The following is a 23246-nucleotide window of genomic DNA, read 5'->3' as shown; positions in this document are numbered from 1 at the left end:
AAAAAAAATTTCTGTATTATCATCTGTAAATCTTAAATTGTAGTACATTTATTTATGACCAAAGTTATGCTCTAAATATTAAGCTAAGAGTATGATTTATATTACAATAAACAAATTCCTGTTTTTTTTTATGAATGGGTTACACTAGTTGTCCCAGGGTCAATCTGCATTAATTAAGTCATTGAACAACCGCTTCTTACTGTGACCTAATAACAATAACAATGTGAATTGACCATGCACAAGTAAATGTATGAATCTGAAAGTTGTCTATGAAAAGATGCTATGAACATGTGTTAAATAAGGTGTGATGATTCGAATATGGACTGAGGGCTATTCCAGAAAAAAATATATGGGGGGTTGGAAGGCAGTTTTTGTCTGCACCCGCCACCCAGACAATTAAAATTCAGAATTATAGTGCATTATAGTGTGAAAAGTTGCTCTGATACCCATCACTCATGTATTATTAATATAATGTGCCTTCCAACCCCCCATACATTTTTTTCTGGAATAGCCCTGATGGTTTCTTGTTGTTTTTTTTATGTCTTCTCTAACAAAGAATAGCTCTTTCAGTAACATTATCTTTGCAAAAAAGTTGATACTTAGTATTTTCTGTCTACTGTAATGAGAATACATGTAGACAAAGTTACTTATAAAGATTTGGAAATGTTTTTTGGAACACTTTCTATAGTTACATCTAATCTATAAATATAACATACCTGTGGGTTTTGGTTAGGAATTTGTAAAGCTAAAGCGATACTATTATGATCAAAGCTTTCATCTAAAGCCACAAGTGAACCATGAACTCCTGACTCAATTAAATTATTTGCATATTCTCTTAGACCTATAGATTGTACAAATTTTATAACACGTTCATTTGTCCATACTAAAACATCTGAAATAGAATGATAAACGATTTAGTCTATTTATAGATATTTAAACAATTATAGATATTAATGGATATATTTACATAATTATTTTTGAAATTAACTGGTCAGGCTTAAAGTCGTACTATTATTCATCTAACCACACTTTGCATTTATTTGTAATTAACATGATATGTATGTCCCAAGTAAAGTAAATCATTTATCTTGACAAGACATAGAGATGATGCAGTATAATCATCAGGATAATTCCTCTAATTATATAATCTATTGAGTCACCTTTCATTTTCTAAATTTAGAAGAAACTATAATCTGAGAAAACTATGTGCTAACAAAATAATTTCTTGGTGTAATCACGAAGTAATGAATTGATTTGAAAAACAATAAGTTTTGCTGTTAGCAACGTATGACTGAAAATGACATGCAATATTATAAAGCGCATGGTAGCAAAAAACCATTGAAAATGACCATGTAGGTACATGTATAAAGTGTTATTTACCTACCATAAAGGTTACCTCAATCAATAGAAAAAACCTTTTTTGTCAGGACAACCTCTTCATGTCCCACTGTTGTAATACCAATGTTGAACCTCAATTCAAAGGTCACTTCTCTCATAAAGTCAAACTTTCTTTATCCCCCTAATAATGACCTTATTTACAGGTTTGACTGTATTAAAGTCATTATAAAACATTCTATCTTTACAGCTAATTTACTACTGCATGTAGAGCAAGACTTTAGTTAGCTTGCTTGCTTTGTTTTTATATTGTACAATTATATTAGGATAACGTCCAATAAAATTTAAATATAATATATACGGGTTTAATCGTGCCTATATATATTGTTTAAAGACGTCAATCTTAATTACAAAGCTTGAATTAACATTTATACAAACAAAGCAAACAAGCCAACCAAATTTTAACTGTACAAGCATTAGGAATTTAGCTGTAAAAGGTACACAAAATAACATCCCTACCTTTACAATCTGTAGCACTTTCCTCTCTCCGCCGTTCTAATTCTTTTTTATCATAATTTAATCTTTTTAAACAATTTATACCATATTGTAAACTTGTCCTGAAAATATACAATAAAGTCAAGGTTTAAAAGATGAAAAAATAAACCAGCACACTAACAAGATTAAATGTCTTACAAAATACAATTTCTTTTTAAATTTTAAAACTTTTTTCAATTACTGTTTATGCAATTGAAGGTTAGTAAAGAATATTCAATCAACTAATCATTTGTGTCTTCTTTCCACACAAAGATGTGCATATTCTATTTAGATATATACTGTTAAGCAATGTTTTATTCCTTGTAGTAGATAACTAACGTTAGTATGCAATTTTCCCCAAAAATGTACTATTATAATCTCAATTTCAAAAGTAAAAATATCTTTTTATTTGAAAAATTTTGAATACAAAAAAAAAGCTAATGCACAAATAATTGGTCAATGTTATCCCTAGTATAAAAATATGAATTGCATAACAAGCTTGTCCAAATATTTCATTCAACCTCAAATCATTATCTGCTTCTGAACCATACTATTTTCCTTCTAAATATTACTTTCTGATAACACTATACTCTAATGTTTATCGTTGATACAGATTGGAACTTTACAATCATCAGAGATCATCCTTATCTTTTGGTGGGGTTCTACAGCTCAGTCTTAGTTTTGTATGATGTGTTTTGTAGACTTGTCCGTTTTTTCATTGATTTTCTCACTGTTTTTTTTTTTACATGGGGTTGTAAGTTTTTCTTCAAATTATGAGTTTGAATGTCCCTCTGTATCTTAGAATCTCTTTTAAAGTATCAGCAGGCTGAATCAACATTATCTTAAGTAGATATTTACAGGAATTTCCATTTGTATAACTACCCTTTGATATATGAACAACTTTCATTTTTTTATATAAATAAGGCCGTTAGTTTTCTCGTTTGAATTGTTTTAAATTTGTCGTTTCAGGGCCTTTTACAGATGAATATGCGGTATGGCATTTGCTCTTTGTTGAAGCCTGTACAGTGACCTATAGTTGTTAATTTTTGTGTCATTTTGGTCTCTTGTGGAGAGTTGTCTCATTGGCAATCATACCACATTTCTTTTTTTATATCTTACCTATGAAAACTATCGACCATTTTTAATTGTCCCCGTAAATCTTTTTTTGTTAAATGATCTAACATCCTTGCATCTACTAAACATTCCATAAAATGACTTCTATACTGAGGTAGTCCTAGACTAGGCAACCATTCATTTCCTATCCATTCATGGTTCATATCACCAAAGGCTAATGTCTACAAATATAATTTAGAACAGGGATAACATATAGGTGTATTTTGCAACTGCATGGGTTTATTGTTGAAGTAGTTATCTATTGGACCCCTAGTTTTAGTTTACAAGATCAAAACAGATCTACTGGTCAATGATACCAGAGGACTGCACTATTTTAACCAAATTAAATTTTAGGGGCCAAATAAAAAAAATGTAAACTGAAACTTGACATCATTGTAATTATTCCTATCAAACACTCAAGAATTACTTTCTTTAAACCATTTAAAGGGCTAAAGTTAAATTTACATTTTCTACTAAACAATTTTACAATTTATTAAGTTCAGAAATTATTGCATGGTTTTTAATAAAGTGAATAATGTGACTGGGTGAATATCACCATAACATGAACTCAAATTCTGAATTTGATATTTTTATCTGTAATCTGATTTTCCTGGATAAGATTTGCATTTTTGTCCATTCTTCAAAACTTTAAATAATTTCTGCTTTACAGTATTTTATCATAATGAAAATCAGTATTAAGCCTAATTGTAACACATTTCAATTGAAATAGATAAAGGAACTTGGCTCATTACATATTTGCAACACTTCAGTTGGAATCTTATCCTTTCCCTTGCAATCTACAGTAATTTTATCAGTATAAAAAAAATACTTACAGTTCTGGAAGTTTTAGGTGCTGATGGACTTGTGAGACTGACCATTTCCTGAATGGCTAGTCGTAATTTTAAGCGATGTAATGGATTACTAATGCCAATCTCTCGCTGTATTTCTTGGTCTGACAAGGCAGACATTATTGCACCACTTTTTACATTAGCCCTACATGCTGCCACATACCATGCTGGCATACCAACCCATAACTGTAGAATAAATATAAATGTAAGTTTAGTTTTCAAACATTGAACACAATAATTAAAATAACTTTCAATCATTTCCTGCCTTGAAAACATTTTCAGTACAGAAGAATATATCACTCCAAATATACATTCTTCCAAACTAATAATCATAGCCATCATTATTCTGTCGAAATTCTGTGTGTAATGTAAAATGAACCTTCAAAAGACAAAATTAATTCGCTCAAGAAAAGGAAGTTATACCAACCTCTAGCCATGCTACAACAGTCGGACCATTCCATAAAGCAAATGGAGTACCAGCCTTCATTGCTTCTTCTAATAACTCATGCCTAAAAAATAAGTCAAACTTAAGTACATATACATACATATCAGACCAAAGCTATTTCAATTCTTAGTTATTATTTTAGTTGACCATTTTGTTCAGGTCTTGCTTAATTTTCCATTAATCCTGTTGTTTACACATAAAAAATTAAATCATAACATCACATAATAGCTGTATGAATGGGATGAACATCAAACTAAAATTAAAATCCTGATTTATAACCAGTAACTAGTGTGGGTTTTTTAAAAGAATTGTGATAAATCCGATCTTCCATTTTAATCTTTTTCAAATGATTTTTTTTTTTTTTAAAACCTGGTCATTTACAATTTGAACCCTTAACAATAAATGAAACTCTACTTACTTTTTTTTCTTGCGTCTATCATATTCTGATTGGCCAAGTCCTAGTGTTAAAGCATCACCAGCACTTACATCACCCATTTCACCAAATCCTCCACCTAAAAAGAAAATTAGATTTAAAAAAAAAATTGATGGACAATAACTTTCCTTAAAATAACTATTTAAAGTCATATGCATGTATATATCATTAACTTATCATTAACTGCATTTCTTAAGGTAGCACAATACAAAGATTTTGTCACTCCCAATCAGACAACTTTAAACTGATGTAATTCATTTCATCCTTCTTTATATTTTATAAATGAGGTACCAAAAGAAAGAAGAAAGATTAATCTTTCAAATTGTGATAATTTCATTATGACATAATTATTACATAATTAATTATTATGTAATTAGTTGCTATATTGTGATATCCACACTTGAATGAATTTAGCTTCTTTGTTCTTCATAGCATCCCAAAATATTTTATATATTCTTGTACAACACAGCTTGACCTCCAAAACTGTATCTCAGATTTCCAAAAACAAATTTTATACCCAATTGAATTTAGTGGACTCTTATGAATTGATTTTGCAAACTTCATTGAAGATTTATGAGAGAATGAAATACAATAGGAAAAATCTGAGACACAGTTTTGGAGGTCAAACTGTGTTGTGCAAGAATCTATAAAACATTTTGGGATGCTATGAATAATAAAGAAGCTAAATTCATTCAAGTATAGACATCACAATATGGCAACTCATTACATAACAATTAATGATGTAATAATTATGTCATAATGAAATTATCACAATTTGAAAGATTAATCCTTCTTCTTTCTTTTGGTACCTCATTTATAAAATTTAAAGAAAGATAAGTGGAATTACATCAGTTTAAAGATGTCTGATTGGGGATGAAAAATCTTTGTATTGTGCTACCTTAAGCAAAAATATCGTATAATCTTCAATTTTTTTAATCTGTCTGTTATGATTTAACAAATATGGCAGCTCATTATTTGCTGTGTTTTGAAGCCGTAGTTTACCGAGTGTCACCTTATAAATCAAACAATCAACAAAGAAGCATGAATATTGAGCACGTGTATAACATGTACAATCAGATAATAGTTTATTTTAATGACAGATCCCTGCGTATTGCGATCCCTGGAATTTTACGAGAAGGGTCATGCTTAGGTTACGTTGCATACAGAAAATATTTCGGCGAATTGCTTCCTGGAAGCAAGCGATTCAAAAAAAATTCTTCTAAATGTGGATAAATTAAAGAATTTTCTTTAAAAAAAAAAAATATATGTACATGAGTTTTATAATGACAACTATCCATTTAGTTATAGAAACATATGCATCAGTTTTTTTTTCATTTTAGGTTTCATATGACTTTAACAAGAATATGTGTCCATTTGATCCTGCTCATAATAACTTTTACAGGTTAAGTGAACAGCTAAATCTATGTCATAACCATAACATAAATGGAGAATGTGTCCCATTGATGCCCTACTTGCATAAAAAGTTATAAAGGGACATAACTAGAGAACTGTAAATGTGACACCACCAACATTTAAATTTGATTTGTGTTTTAAGGTTATAATCATGTGTATAAGTTTCATAACATTTGGTAACACATTCATAGAAAGAAACAATAAAATTCAGCAATCTTTCCGTTTAAGGGGCGTAATTTAGGAATGGTAAATGTGACCCCACAAATATAAGATCTTGATCTGTGTTTTGTGGTTATAAGCATTGTGTACAAGTGTCATGACATTAGTTAAATGTAAACTCTAGGTAGAGAACAGAAACTAATTTTAGGTATGCACAAATGAACAGACAGGGGCATAAAAATAAGATAAGGTATGATTTTCAATAAGACATCAACCCAATAAAAAATCATAACCTATTTCGCTTCTTTTTTTGAAGTTGACAACATACCAAGTTTCAATTTAAAGTTAATGCAACCATAAATTATTAACCATTTACTGAATAGACAGACTAATTGATAGAGGCACAGACTAGAAAACATAATGCCCCTGCGATTGTTAGTTGGTTTTAAAAATCTATGATGTTTTATAATGGAACATCTTCACTATGCCTTATACAATCTCTGCACAATAGAACTGGACATAATCACATTATATACAAATATACATACCAACAGGTGTCATTTCTCTGTTTATTCCTTCCTTCGTTTTTCCTTTTTTCTTGAAGAAACTTCCCAGTGAGCTTTTAATTCCCTTTTTCTTTTGATTTTTGGATAGAGAATCTTGACTACTACTGGTAGAACTAAATGGACTAGCTGTTGCTTGCATGGTATCTATCACAGATCTACAGAAATGGAAAGTGTGAAGAAATATAACAAATGAAATATCTTGGCATTATGAAAGTGATATATCTTAAACATGTTAAAATTGAAAATATGAAGCTAAAACACTACTCAAATAAACATTGTAGGATAACCTTTGAGTGATAAATATTCGTCTTATGACTTGGAAGATCCTTTGGAAAGGTTTTTACTGTAGTGCAAGACGATAGTATGTACTACAAAATAAAGGAATAAGTGAATTCTGTTTGAAAAATTAGTAATGTGGGAGGTCAAATGAGTTGCATAGCGTCATATATCCTACAATTATCATCATTTTACTTATATACCTTTTCGCTAAACATTTTACTAGGATGATGGAGATAACAATTCCAGAAACAGAAGCTTGTTCTACTTATATGATTCCTCTAAACAACTAAGACTAGATATCCATTCTAATAAAATATAGGATATGCTATAATCCAATGTTTTGGCATATATTTTATCTGATATGCTTTATATTTTTTCCCGCTGATACACATAAATGAATACAGCTTCTACAACAAAAAGTTTAATTTTCAGTTCCTGCATTCAGAGATTTCTTATGTCAGTGTTACCATATATTACTCCTTAGACATCTATACTTACTTTGGAGTTGAAGATAAAACAGAATCTTCATTAGTTGGATTAGATGTTTGAGCTATTGCTGTGGCTATTCTCTCCAGACGTAAAGACCGAGGAGTTGGGGGACTAGATTCACACTTTATCGTCATGGCTTCTTCATTCACTGCTGAATCATCACGACTATACTGCTGCTTTAAAAACGAAGTTTAAAATCAAGTTTAAATTCACTACTTGTCTTTTATAGTTGAAAGGTATTGTTAAATTCCACTGATTATGTTGTTAGTATCTTATGAGTAACAGATGAAACATACCACTTCCTTCAGGGATTAGTATTATTGAACTTATTGTCAGTCTTGTGTAATATCTTGCTTTGAATTAAAAAAAAAAATGTTGAAAAAAAACATTAGAACTTTTAAAAGTCATCATAAAACTAATGACAATTTATCATCCTTTGCATTTGTGCTAAAAAGTTATATCATGATTATAGCTCCAACACAAATTTTACTAGAAAATTATATCTAAAATTTCCATATAAAAGTATTACAATGAATTGTTCAAGATGTGGTATGTAGCTTCCAATCTTATAATTATAAAGCCAAGTTAGAAAGTAACTATCTATATATTTTTCTAGCATAAATATTGTTCTGTAAGCATTGTTAAAGCGGCTTAGCCTGCAGACTATCATCCCTTTATTATAAAGTAATACATGCAAATTACGAGATATAAACTTAATATGGCAAAAGGGAAATGGAAAAATGAATCAGGAATTCAACCTAGGTCTTTGATAAATGAAGTTAAGCAGTCTTAGTGTCCTTGTATACTTAGGTCTGGGCCAATCAAATGGTCCAGAACAGACATTTCTCATGTTATTGTCCAAAAACTACAAAAAATGTTCTTTTTGGCCCCCTTTTAGGCCCTTAAATCCTAAACTGTTGGCCCCATAACGCCTAATATGTCTCCTAACCTTCTTTTTGTGGTATTAAACATTCTTAAATAATTTCAGAGATCCATTCACTAGAACTAAAGTTATTGTATGGAAACCAATGTGTCTTTAGACAACACAGATGTTGAAGAGGACTACATCATACCATTATACGATCCCAAAACAAGAATGTGTCCAAAGTACACGGATGCCCCACTCGCACTATCATTTTCCATGTTTAATGGACCGTGAAAATGGGTAAAACATGTAATTAGGCATTAAAATTAGAAAGATCATGTCATCGGGAACATTTGTACTAAGTTTCAAGTTGATTGGACTTCAACTTCATCAAAAACTACTTTGACCAAAAACTTTAACCTGAAACTCGCACTTTCATTTTCTATGTTCAGTGGACCGTGAAATAGGGGTCAAAAGTTTAATTTGTCTTTAAAATTAGAAAGATCATATCATAAGGAACATATGTACTAAGTTTCAAGTTGATTGGACTTCAGCTTCATCAAAAACTACCGTGACCAAAAACTTTAACCTGAAGCGGGACAGACGGACGAACATCGGACGGACAGACGGACGAACGGACGCACAGACCAGAAAACATAATGCCCCTCTACTATCGTAGGTGGGGCATAAAAATGTTTGAGGTCTTCTAAAAATTCATTATGTTCAATCTTATAAAGTTAAGAATTTTTTCATTCACAAGGGCACTGCGAACTAAAGCATTTAAGTGCAAAGCCTTAACTAGAACAGAAATCACTATCAACAATAGACATCTTCCTTGTTCTGTGCTATTCATGTTTAGGGTATATAAAGTCTGAAGATTCATAATGCTATTCAATCTGGAAAAGATTTTATCTTTGACCCCATGACCTCTGCTTAACTTTTGTTTTCTAACAATCAAAATAGAATTACCAGGTTAACGAATGGTAAAGGTGTTTATTGGTTAATGAATAGATACATGGTTATTGAAAGGTGTGTATAGTTACCTGGTTAATGAATGGTACAGGTAAATATTCATGATACTGGTTAATGAATGGTACAGGTAAATATTCATGATATTGGTTAATGAATATATATCTGGTTATTGAAAAGTGTGTATAGTTACCTGGTTATTGAAAAGTGTGTATAGTTACCTGGTTAATGAATGGTACAGGTTTGTATTGGTTAATGAATAGATACCAGGTTATTGAAAGGTGTGTATAGTTACCTGGTTAATGAATGGTACAGGTTTGTATTGGTTAATGAATAGATACCTGGTTATTGAAAGGTGTGTATAGTTACCTGGTTAATGAATGGTACAGGTTTGTGTTGGTTAATGAATAGATACCTGGTTATTGAAAGGTGTGTATAGTTACCTGGTTAATGAATGGTACAGGTTTGTATTGGTTAATGAATAGATACCTGGTTATTGAAAGGTGTGTATAGTTACCTGGTTAATAGATTCAGCTGTGGTGGCAGTAGCCAACTGTGGACTAGATGAGGAATAAGTATAGAGATGTGAAGCTGACATTCCTGCAGGGGCCTACAGTGGAGGATAAATAACATTTCTTGTTCAATAGTAAGCAGAATGTTAATACAAGCTAAGAAAATATATCTTGATTGGCAGTTTTTATTAATCAAAGCTTATAACAAGAAATGAAGCCATTCCATTTGTTTACCTTGATTTTCTTTTAACGGCAAGTTTTCCAAAAATGTATATATTTATTTGAAATATGCATTTTTTTCAATAGACCAGTAAATATTTAATTTTTTTCTTCTTCAAAAATAGAGATGTATTAAAATTTTCAGTATTTTTTTTTCACATTTCGAGGAAAATAACTAATTCCAAATTATTCTATCTTTTATTTTATGTAAAGTGTCAGAACATTTGAATATTGATATTGGACTATATAAAAATTTTTGATAAATATAATTGATGCAGTACAAAAATGTCTACAGTGCAGTAGCATGCAAGAGGGTGATAGATTGAAGACAACAGACATGCATGTCAGGTGAAGTTAGGGCTGTCCATAAAAACATACATGGGACCTAGGGAAGGCATCTTAAATTTGCTGCTATGGGTGGATGCAAAATATTGTATTGAACAGGTTAAAAATTATGCATGACTCTAAATGGCTTCTATGGGTGGTTACTCTGTTTTCAAAGTGCCTTCTCTAGGTACCATGTATGTTTTAATGGAACAGCCCTTAGGCATATTCCAGGAAAAATTACAATTTTAGAAGATATAATTGTATCATCAACAATATAATATATTTCTCTCCAACCAAAAGCTTTTTTTTTCAGTGTAAGAAATTGCCAAAAACTTCAAAAAAAGGTTTTCCTGAGATAGCCATAACATATTTACTTATACTGTCCAATACATGCTTTTTCAATATTACAATTATTATACTTTGAATCAGTCAGTTCTATACTGCACATGTGCAATACAAATCATTTTTTCACTTGAATAAAGAATGAGGGAAAATACTGATAGTTGAAATGAACTGAAATCAGAAAACAGAAACAACTGCAAACAGTGGTCCCCTTTTCTTCCTATTTTGAAAATATTTAATCAAATTAACTTTATATTGCTATTCAGCCATTCATAAGCTGCTAAATTTCAATAGATATAGAGATTTCTGAATGTTGTATGCTTTTATGAGTTGTATTTTACTACTAAACATGATCTAGACTACTATTAACATATAAATAATTGATGTGCCAGCAGAGGGAGAGAAGGGAGTTAACTCATATAGATACATTAAGGAGGTAGACCTAGGTTAAGGGAAATAACTCTTAAAATCATCAGTACGTTTGTGTCAACCATTTTCAAAAATATATTTTAAGCTTCTAGGTTACATAGATTAATTTCAATCTGTTTCAGGTAAATGCTTAAAATACATTGATGAACTTGACTTTTACAAACGCTTAACTGATTTAAAGAATTATCTCCCTGAACCAAGGTCTACCACCTTAAATAAGAAATTTGTGATAGCTCAATACACTAATTAAACAAATAGAAGGAACATTTTAATGAACTGCAAAATGAATTCCAAATATATAAACATATATCTATATATGTATCTAAAATATGTGTTTTAGTAAATAACACATCTAATAATAAATAATTGAATATAAGGAAAATACCACTTCTAAATATATATATTTATACAAATTTTGAGATACAACAGCAAATATGTGTAATACTGTCATGCTAAAACCAAATGTTAACATGCTCTATCATTTAAAAATAAAAAAATGTTACAAAAAAATAATAGAAAATTCTTAGACTGCTATTTCTTTATTTACAAATTAGGAAAGCTTCATTTTTCTTTGTTACAAGATGCTATATTGGAAAACAACAAATTTTATCTTTAAAATGTTGAAATGGAATTCAATCAGTGAAAAATTGTGAAGTTCTTATTTTTATGAAATACATGTAAATTAACAGTGATAATTTAAGCTTTAAACAATTTCAGAAAATCAATGAAACTTCATTTACAACATAGCAGTGAAATACTACTCAAGAACTCTTTACCAACCCAAGTAGAAATAATCTTTGTTGTGTAGATATTAATAACCTATTAATAAGACCCAGGCACCCAATGGTTTTAAATACATGATTCTTTTTAGAGGCCAAATGCGTTGAATTATATTTCAACATGGAAGTTTATGAAAGTTACTTTGAAGTACTCTTTTGCAGGAGTTAGAATTTTAATTCAAGGTTTGATATATTGATTTATTTATTTTCTAGTTTTTATTTACCAAAGATCTTATCTAAAGACCAAATAACTGAAAACAAAAGTTTAATACTTTTTTATTTATCAGGTACTTTTTTTACAAAGATGCATCAATGAAAATAGTACACCACATTTAAAACATCCTATTTTAATAAATAGTTGGCTCTGTTTTACTTATATTCTCCTTGAATATTATTTAAGAGGATCCAGACCTTTTTTCCTAAATGCATCAAATCATTGACACTTAGCAGATTAATTGGAGTTTTGTGATTATATGGTGTTAAGATTTCAAATGATAGAGCATGCTTTTTTATGTAATTTCTGGAGTCAGCAATGAAGAAAGTCTGAAAACACCAAAAAGTTACGAGAAGTGCTGACTCCAAGGGACTTACAGTGTGATATTTTTGTAGGTAATCTCTGGACAAAATCGTCCTGGGTGTTGGGGTGGAGCTACCACTGAGGGGTGGAGATGTACGCCATCTGCTGGCGATAGCATCAAGACTTCCACTGCCTACCCTGCTTTCTAATTCCTCGGCTCTTTGTTCTGTAGATTCTTTTTCTTCTTGGATCAATCTGAAAGAGGGAGATCTTTTATATATAGTTATTTATCTAATAGCATAAAAATTCAGACATAAATCCTGAAAAATCTTTGTATTTTAAACAACTTTAATGAACAAGTTAACTGTGTACATGCACAACAACAAAATCCAATTTTTGGATGGAAAATCTAAATGAATTTCTTAAATAAAATATAACCATGCATGAATCAATTCTAACTAAAAAATCTACATGATCAATTGAGCATATGAAAGTGGATATACTAGATAGGCTTGATCGGAACTTGTAACTTGATGATTTGAACTAGTAACTGAAAATATGTGTGATGATATGAACTGATAATATATTAAAGAAAATCAAATTATCTTTAGAAATAATAACTAACTTGATATCAACTTGTAAATTGACTACATATACAAAGAGAAACCTATTCAGAACAAAGACTATGTAAATTCATTTACATATTTTACAGTAAATGAACCTAATAAGTTGAGATTAAATGTAGGTATTCTTAATTGGCATTACATCTTTTTCTTGCTATAAATTTCAAAATGATTGTCAATTTGGATGAACAAAGAATCTATCAAAAATACAAATCTGTCTATGAATGGGTAGTACCGATTCACATTTGTCAATTCCCTCCTCCTAGTTAGACCAGATAGCTCCATCATTATGTGGAGGGAACAAAATCAATGATATATAAATTTCTTCTTTCCAGCTTTATGGTTAAAATTTTAAAAGAACTATTTTCACAAGACATTTCATCATTCATGTATAATTATATAGTTCTAAAACCTGAATATTTGTCATAAATTTGAGTTTAAATATGTCAGTGATGGTGGGAACTTTGTAAGAGAGAACAATCTATAGAATGATTCAAGAAGAGAAAATATAAAAAATAAATAGCATACAAATTTTGCTTGAAGTCTAGCAATAAGCTGTTGTCAAAGTTTAATCTCACACATAAAGCATGTTATAATTCACTACAAGCTAATATGATATAATTATATAGATGTGGTAAGAGAGTTTTTCATCAAAACTCAATGTTAAATGCTTATTATATGTATGCAGTGCTGATTTTTAAATATAAGAAAGACTGCAATTATAGATTCTCAAATGCATATTGAACAGAATTTTAACATACAAAGAATCTAGCAAAAAAATGCAAATCTTTGTCTATGAATGGGTAGGACCAATGGACCATAGGGTTTAAATCAATTAAGTTTTAAGCATCTTTTAAAATCTGTGAGTTCATGTAATTTCTTTTGAGTTTAAACTGATTTTCCTCTCAAAATGTTTTTTTTTTGTTTTGTTTTTAAACATGAAATATTCTCAACTTAATGGCTTTTGAAATTGATATATTTTCCAGTTAAATCCAAATTCTAATAAATGATGAACTGGCTGTTGTATCATACACTGTTATTACAAGATTGTTTCCCATTAAAGCCAGTATAATGTTATAAGACAGAGACTAAAGTTATTTCCCCTGTTAATTACACGCAAGACAAAGATTGAAGGTTGATATAAATATATGAACTACAAATTACCCTCGTGGATTTGTTTTTTCATTAATTTCACTGAAAAAGATTATATATTAAAGGTATTATTAGTGTATAAGATAAAGTATTTCTTATCTACTATTTAGCAGTAACCCCAATCTTCCTTCCTCAAATAAATATCCAAGTGATAACTTTTCTGATCTTTAATCATTACACAAATTTCAGTTGAACTAGATTTTGAAGATAAAGATTTTACAGTAGAAAACAACTGTAAACAGTTGCTTGTTTAACATCCAGCAGCAAAGAACTAACGAAAATAGCTAACGAAAATAACTAACGAAAAATAACTAACGAAAAATAACTAAAGAAAAAGTTCTACATAAATGATCACACTGAATTAAAAAAAAGATCATGAACTGAACTGAGTATGAATGATATTATACAAAAACATTAATAATCTCCTGTTTTAATTTAGTTTCTTATAGCCTTCTCTATGAATTTATATAAATAAATAAATGCAACTCTTTTCCATTAAATAACTTTAAACAAAAATATCATCTGGATATAAGACTGTACTTACTACTAGTTAGGGAAACAAAAACAATTTAGGCTGGGTCAAAATAAATCAGGTGGTCTTTTTCAGAAGCCCCAATGCCTATAAACCTTTTTATCTTTTGCCTATTTTAGACCCAACCACTCTTAAAAAATAAGACCAAGTGTCTCAAAATAAAAATATTCTAGAACAGCCCTTATTTATATCATTTCCTCCAAATAATTGCTGTGGTGCTAATAATAATAACAGAAAGCGAATGGCAAAAGTTTAAAACTCGAAAGTAAAACAGCAAAGCAACAACATCAATTGACAGGTAAAATCTGATTAAATAATATACAATAATGATAAATACTCTTTTTTTTCAGAAGATAAAAACATTATCCTGGTTTAAAAGCAATAAATTAAATCATTTCTTGATTATTTTTTAACCTGAAAAATGTAAGGCCTATAAAACTTGTAAATTTTCATCCATCCAAGTTGGTAATTTCAAAGTTTTGACAATGACCAACTATAATTCCTAAATAATTGGATAAGCTGCTATTGTAAATGAAAGTCCAAACATATTCAATGATTATTCCTTTACAGAGATATTAAATCTTCCAAATTTTTAGAAATAAATACTGTAAACCCACTAATTTTTGTATGCGATTTACTTTCGTGTCTTTTGCCGTCTTTTAGAAAAAATAATGCGATTATAAATAGTCGCAAATGAGTAAAACTTGGATCTTCCCTCATTGAACTACATAACGCAATTTTGAAAATAGCGAAAGTGAATGGGCTAGTATTGGCTTAATGAGAAATAAAGTATCCATGATAATTATTTGGTTTACAGTATAATTTTGCAGACACCAAAATGGATGACTTCAAGTTTTATGTGGCCTACGCAAAAGGCAATTAAAGCATTATATCTCTGGCTACAACAACAACCTACCTTATTTCATTATTTATTGCGTCAAGTTGTTCCTGTAGCATACAGGCTAAGGTCTGGGCATCTGTATGTCCACTAGGTGACAACATGTCAAATGTCCCCAGAACAGACTCGCTATCTTCCTCTGTATCACTGGTATCAAAAGCATGCTGGACATTAGCTAACACATGCTGCTGTTGTATCTTCTCCCATTCCTGTTCATTTAATGTATTCACCTATTATAAAACAAAATCATTAACAATATTATTGAAACCAATTGTCTGTTTTCTGGGACCTATATTTTCTCCTATTCCTGCTCATTTAATGTATTCACCTATCAAAAACAAAAGCAATGTTATATAAAACAAATTCGTACATGCTGGGCCTCTATATCTTCTTAGTGTTGTCCAAAAAAAATACATGGGACTGTGGGAAGGCACTTCAAAACTTCCACTATACATGAGTGTCAATTTTTTTTCTGTTTAAAAATTTGAAATGAAATTCTAATATTCCATCTACACAGGGTAACCTCATTTCGAAAGTGTCTTCCATGGGTGCCATGCATGTTTAAATGGAACAGTCCTCACCTTTATATTGTAATGAGAAACAAGGGACATTATGAATATTCCCAATAGTTAAAACTCCTACATAAAATCACAGAAAATGTTTCAACTTAACTATTGTTTTGTGAAGTTGATCTGTTATGATATAAACTCATATCAAGACAGGACCTATGATAGATATTAACTATAAAGATTTTGTGACTTTCAAATAGTCAGTCAAATTCTAATATTGTATAATATTTTCATATAAAAGTGGTATCTGATGTAACCCCAGGAATAACTCATCTTATTGAAAATACCTACTGAGATCATCAAAGTTTTTTGATGGGGTTCCTTAACTTTCTATGTTGTTTTTGATGTGGTTAATATGTTTTTTCTTCTATCGTTTTTTACACTGTTTGTCTGTTTTGACTTTGGTGTCTTTCTTCTGTCTTCTACTGTTAAGCGATATTATCACAAATATTTATAGTCAACAAAATTTCAAGATGGTTGCATTATAAATGTCAATGTCATTTTGTGTAATAATCACTGACATTATATATGTATAAACTAGGAATGAATTAAACATACTTTTGTAGGATCATCATTAAGAGCGTGTTCCCTGCCACGGTTTGTCCGCCGCGATATTTCACTGGGACTCTGTAACCCATACCCAGAACCTGGCCTGAAAATAGAAATATTGTATTACTAATTAAGCATAAACAGAATTCACTACAAATTACCACCCATACTTTAAATTACTATTTAAAAGTTGACACCTTCACTTACACATAAGCATTACTTTTTAATTTTTTGGATCTAAACAATTCGCCATTTCAGAAACTAGAGGACTATGGGTAATCTCATTGTTCGTACACCAAAATGAAAATAACGTTACGTCATTGGTTGCATTTCAATTGTTTAGAACGTTTTTAACCAATCACAACGTTTTGGTGTATGCTTTTCCATATATTACCCAGAATGCATTAGATTCTGAAACGGCGAATTATCAAACATTTTATTTATATTACTTTTAGTTCTTGTAGAAATTGATGACAAACTCTGGTATGATTGAACAACTTCAAAATTTTGAATCTTGAGAAAGCTTATTGATAAATTAACAAGAGAAAGAAGGAGCCTGTAATTCAGTGGTTATTATCAGTTGCTGTGTTCAGATGTGTTTTTTATTAATTTTTTTGTACATTAATTAGGCCGTTAGTTTTCTCGTTTGAATTGTTTTACCTTTGTGATTTTCAGGGCCTTTTACAGCTGATTATGTGGTATGGGCTTTGCTCATTATTGAAGGCCATACTGTGACCTATAGCTGTTAGTTCCTGTGTCATTTGGTCTCTTGTGGAGAGTTGTCTTATTTGCAATCAAACCACATCTTCTTTTTTATATGTCAATCAATACTGTCATTTCAAAATTGTTCTTTTTTTCCGTTTTTTTTTATAGTCACTTACTAAACTCACTACATTCTCTGACAATTAAACACTTACCTTGCCAGGTATTCAAGTTGCTGCCTAAGAGTATCAATTTCTTTTTTAGCTCGTGCTAAATCTTCATTCATTCTCTCCTGCAAAGAAAATTTTTAAAATCACATCACAATTATTTCCCCTAGTTCAACCAGTCTTTCAGATTTATAATCATAAATATGTTTTTTGATTTCTAAATTTCCAGTAGCGTTATATGTAGTAGTTCTTAGTTCAATATCATGAAGACACACTAGTGAAGTAACAGACAGTATCACAAACATTTTTGTGGTTTGAATATATCTCACATCATAAAATACTAATCAGAATATTTTCATGTATTTTGGGAGGAGGTAATACCATACATGTTATAAAGCTGAAATTAACTGGTCATAAAATCCTTTTTCATTTCGAAATCCTGGTGGTTATTATCCTATAATAATGTCTGTATTTGTCAGGGTGCCTTAACAGTTAATCTGCATACAAAATAAAATATAGTGGTGTGGGATGAATGCCAATAACTTGAATAAGAAAATATCCATCTGTAATCAAATGACAGAGATGTTAGCAAATGCTCCTTGAGATAGTTGAGAGAAAAACAAACAGAAAATTTACTTCCTATGTCACACACAAATACCATTAGTTTTCAGGATAAAATAAATATGTCAACAGATTAATCTGTGTACATAAAATCAGATTTACTTTTCAGCGATGTGTGCTAAGTAGTTAAACAGAAAATTCATTTTTTTTTTACTTTGGTTGGCCTTGAAGTGAACACGAACAATATAAGTTGGCTGTAGCTCACAGCAAGAGGATACTCACTTTTTCATTCTGAATTTCTTCTAGTGCCTGATTGACACTTTCTAATTCTTGAGTAAGTTGATTTTTTTCCTCTAATGCCTGCATTCTTTCTTTAAGATGAAGTTGTAACCTCTCGTTAGATTCAGATAATAATTTATCTATAGTTTGTGATAATCTTGTATTATGCTCTTCATTCATCTTCTCTCTTTGTCGACACTGTAAAAGAATAGGAGAATCATCTAATGCATCATTTACATTAAATTATGGTATCAAATACTATTGCTGGTTGGTGTACATGTATTGTATAATTGTTAGAAAAACAAGAAATTCAATTAAAGAACCTTTAATGAGAAATCTCACATCCCCAATGTAAAAGAGAAAAGCTTATATTATTCTGAGAGCATAGTTTCTTCTGTTAACTTTAAGGAATGATTCTTTTCAGTTACAATTTCCATCTGAAGTTTTGTGCTACACAAATCAACTTTAAGAAACTATGACCTAGAACTTAGACCTTGTGTCTTAACCAGGGATCTTCCTCCTATTACTGTAAACCAATTTATGTTCGCGGATACTTTATTTTGCGCGTAGCCCTTATTATAAAAAAGAAGATGTGGTATGATTGCCAATGAGACAACTATAGGTCACCATACGGCCTTCAACAATGAGCAAAGCCCATACCGCATAGTCAGCTATAAAAGGCCCCGATAAGACAATGTAAAACAATTCAAACGAGAGAACTAACAGCCTTATTTATGTATTAAAAAAAAAAAAAAAAAAAAAAAAAAAAATATGTATCACATACACAAACGACAACCACTGAATTACAGGCTCCTGACTTGGGACAGGCACATATTAGCTGATTTCACAACAATTTAAATCTGTGATTTCCAATTTGTTTGATGTTGTTAAATAGGGATAGATCCAAGTTAAACATATTGGTGACGATTTATGTTCACTGTATTTTTCAACAGGCGTAAGTCATGAAATTAGTTCGTTTACAGTATTATTGACCACAGTTGGCTCACAATCCCATTATCATACTTGATTTAGCATCTCAAAATCTTTTTTTTCTGCAGACAGCCTTAGGAACTGACATACGGTCAAAAAGCTATATACCCCTTTCTACTATGCAGCGAAGTATTAACTGGGGTTTACAAAGCTACATGTATATACCCCTTGCTACTATGCAGCGAAGTATTAACTGGGGTTTACAAAACTATATACCCCTTGCTACTATGCAGCGAAGTATTAACTGGGGTTTACAAAACTATATACCCCTTGCTACTATGCAGCAAGGAATTAACTGGGGTTTACAAAGCAATACCCAGTGCATGAACAAATACCGGAATTGAAGCAGATTTAAATTATCAAGTAAAGTATACCCTTTGTATTTCTGTCTCTTTCTCATGTAGTTTGGATTCAGTTAACTGCATTCGTTCCTCAGCTGAACCATGACGCTCCTCTGCCTGAGTTAATGCTTCTAATCTTTGAGCTAGTTCTGCTTCTACTGTGGGCAATGCCTCGGCTTTTTTCAATGATTGTTGTAATTTTTGTTCGGCAAGTTCTAACTTCTCTTGTGTCGCTCGCACCTTTTCTTCCGTCTGCAATGTAAATAACAGTATTTTTTAACCAGGTCAAAATTAAGGTCATGATAATAACATATGCTTTTTGAAAATCTTTCATTCATTTTGGCAGAGGAAAAGCCATTGTTTTTATAAAATGTGAAATTCAATTTCTTTGCGTTACTTTATGACATTTTTTTTGTTTATTTGTTTGATACAAAGAGAAAAACCATAAATTTTCAATAAAAATAAAAATTGTCAATTGTTCAATGAGTGCCTAGGTAAAAATCAACCTTTTATCAAATTAAAGCTGGGCCCCAAACATAATTTACAAATATAAGAAACATATTTCAGTGTGCACAACATAGGTTCTGTGATTGAGCAGGTATGCTTGAAACTAAAGATTGAAATTCCACATATATATAAATATTCTGAAGTATGGGAACCAAGAACTCCATTATTGGCCAGGGTCAACAATATGTGTGTGTATGCCTTCAAATAAATAAAATGTATTCTAAATATCTGACGTAATACAATGAATGAAATCTACAGGTTTAAACTTTTTATTATATTAAATGATGATAAAAATTCTGTGTTTTTGTTTGCAGTGATTTTTTCAAGATTAACTTCTCCACATGAATGTTGCATTGCAAGCACAAATAATACTGTAGTCTACTTCCCAAAACAATTCATCCATTGATTACTGTATCTTGAATATAAAGTAATTAAATATTTATAAAATCCAACTTACAAAAGAGAAATGATTATGTAATATTTTTTGTAATATTACCAATTGTAAAATTTGCATTAAATTTTTATACCTTTCTATACACCTACTTTTCAACTGATCACACCTTCAAATACACATTGATTTGTACTGTTTAAACCTGCCAATGAAAGTTCTATTGCATTGTCTTTTTAACATCGTACATGTCATATTCACCAGTGAAACTTACACTTTTTAACTGGCTCTCTTTTGTAGCTAACTCTGACTCCAGTTTATCATTGAGATCATGAAGAGATGTTGATTCCCGTTGGGCGTTCAGATAACGTTTTTCTAAAGTAGCAATCCTCTCCTCTTGGTCCTCTCGCTGAGCTAATGACTATAAAACATAAACAATCAATAATTAGTAGTTATTTCACTTAAAGAGTTTTCCAGATAACAACTTTACACAAAGCCACTAGAGGCTATATATATTTAAATACAGTGGTGGGAGTAAAATAAACACATTAGGTGATTATAGATTCATTGACTCAATGAATTGTAATTAACACAAAATAATAGATAATGTCTTTATATGGGCGTAAAATAGTAATGATGAAACATTAATTGTCATGCAAATAGTTTTCAAATAAATTAAACAAAAAGAATTTGATGACTTATATATTTTTTCGCAATCAAATCATTTTAAGCAAATTGACATTTAAAAACAAAATTAAAAATATTCTCTTTTTATGTGTATGCCTTTTTTGGAAATTTGGTGTTATAGGCAGAGCTTTGAAAGACTCTATTTTTCAAAACTTTGACTAGACTAGTAGTGTATTGCTAAAAACAATATGTTACCTCTTAAAGTCTTGAATTTGGATTTTTTTTAGAGAAAAAGAATGAGTGTCATTCCTATATGTATATCAACCTAAACAAACTATCTTTGGGGAGTATGAGCAAAATCTTTAGGTTCAGGTTACTCAATATCTTTTGAACATTAAAATGAGTTAAGAGCCCAATCGGTATCTGAAATTTTGTTATCACGGAAAAGATAATAATTATGCTGCTATAATTTAAGGGAAACAGTGCTATTTCAAATTAACCCCAATTGACTATTTGAAAATAATGACTGAGGAGAACATTATGTCATTTGATATGTAAAATAAACTTTATCGTGTTTATATACAGTTGCAATCATTTGAGCCCTAAAATACAAAAAAAAAATATTTTGGAACCCATTTCAGAAAAAAATTTGACGGTGTTTTCTGTCCTTGTTTTTATTTTGATTTAATATCAAAATCGATTTCCTAAGACAATTACAAGCGAAAAACTACTCAATATCTATTGGGGAAGCTGAAAAAGAAAACAAGAACATTTTTTGTGGTCAATAGATTCTGTTGTCTGTTTCCAAGATTTGTCTATTATCAACATGCAACAGTTTTGGAAACACTTCATAGGATTTGTGGATGTATTTTTGGAGGAAAATAACATAGTAATACACATCTATTTAACATAAATCTGTATCCATAGCATACGATTATATGTATAGTCTTTGGTTTTTTAAATTCGAAGATGCTCCAAATTATTGCTGTTTTTCTTTTTTTACAATATTACTTCTTGTTTGTCACTTCATATTTTATTTGGCATTTTTTAATTTTTTAGAAATGAGAGTCACTAACATGACTGATGAGCCTTTCGTAGACTAAATTCATGTCTTGCATATTTGGGCACTATTGTTTGTCTGTTTAATTTTTTTTTTTTTTTTAGCCAAGGCTTTGTCAGTTATTTTTCGATTTATGAGTTTGAATGTTGCTCTGATATCTTTCGACCCTCTTTTTTAAGCCTGGTATTCTCAATGTGTGGTGTTTTTTTAGGGTTAGTCTTATCTAAGAAACTGACCTCTCTTAAATCTCTCTGTAACTTGACCACTTGTTCCTGTGATTTGATGAGATCTTTAGAAGTTGTAGTTAAGCTTTCCTCTAATTCTGTACACTTATTTGTTAATTCTAACAGTTTAGTCCGTGTAGAAGTTAATTCACTATTCTGTTTTTCTACAGTGTCTTGTAATTCTATAATTCTATTCACTTCAGAATCAGGGTCTATAGATCCATTAGATAATCTCTGAAATAAGCATAAAATATTATAAACAAATTAAGTTCTGTATTTTGGTAAATGAAAGTGAAATTTGACAATTAATAATCAAATGTTTCATGACCCAAAACTTGACATCAAATCACCTCTTTCAACTCCTTTCATACATGTTGAGGAACATTTGGTAATTAACTACTGTTTACAATAATTTTTAAAAACTTTTTTAATCACTATTTTAATAGCCAATCCTTGTTTATAATATGATGTCTTATGTACGTATACTACATCATTCATTTTATA

At 30.3% G+C, this 23246-nt stretch overlaps 1 protein-coding gene across 15 annotated transcripts in view; it reads right to left on the bottom strand.

Annotated features, from left to right (window-relative positions):
• LOC143082932 (liprin-alpha-1-like) overlaps positions 1-23246 on the bottom strand; it is a 47745-nt gene that overhangs the window by 4997 nt on the left and 19502 nt on the right. For 2 of the 15 annotated variants that reach the window (XM_076258948.1, XM_076258959.1), the window contains exons 6-23: positions 22755-22976; positions 21106-21252; positions 19970-20188; positions 18609-18803; positions 17814-17890; positions 16906-16999; positions 15797-16008; positions 14361-14390; positions 12648-12828; positions 9966-10058; positions 7624-7790; positions 6829-7001; positions 4694-4787; positions 4258-4339; positions 3816-4016; positions 2989-3164; positions 1855-1952; positions 717-892 (exon numbers count right to left, since the gene is read on the bottom strand). In XM_076258948.1, the coding sequence (XP_076115063.1) occupies positions 717-892; positions 1855-1952; positions 2989-3164; positions 3816-4016; positions 4258-4339; positions 4694-4787; positions 6829-7001; positions 7624-7790; positions 9966-10058; positions 12648-12828; positions 14361-14390; positions 15797-16008; positions 16906-16999; positions 17814-17890; positions 18609-18803; positions 19970-20188; positions 21106-21252; positions 22755-22976 (2637 nt within the window). The remainder of the gene's footprint in view (positions 1-716; positions 893-1854; positions 1953-2988; positions 3165-3815; positions 4017-4257; positions 4340-4693; positions 4788-6828; positions 7002-7623; positions 7791-9965; positions 10059-12647; positions 12829-14360; positions 14391-15796; positions 16009-16905; positions 17000-17813; positions 17891-18608; positions 18804-19969; positions 20189-21105; positions 21253-22754; positions 22977-23246) is intronic. The other 13 variants (XM_076258949.1, XM_076258956.1, XM_076258955.1 and 10 more) reach the window with 13 other exon arrangements.

Source organism: Mytilus galloprovincialis, chromosome 7, assembly GCF_965363235.1.
Source record: "Mytilus galloprovincialis chromosome 7, xbMytGall1.hap1.1, whole genome shotgun sequence".
Taxonomy (NCBI): Eukaryota; Metazoa; Mollusca; class Bivalvia; order Mytilida; family Mytilidae; genus Mytilus; species Mytilus galloprovincialis.
This window is presented reverse-complemented; position numbering and strand designations above follow the sequence as displayed.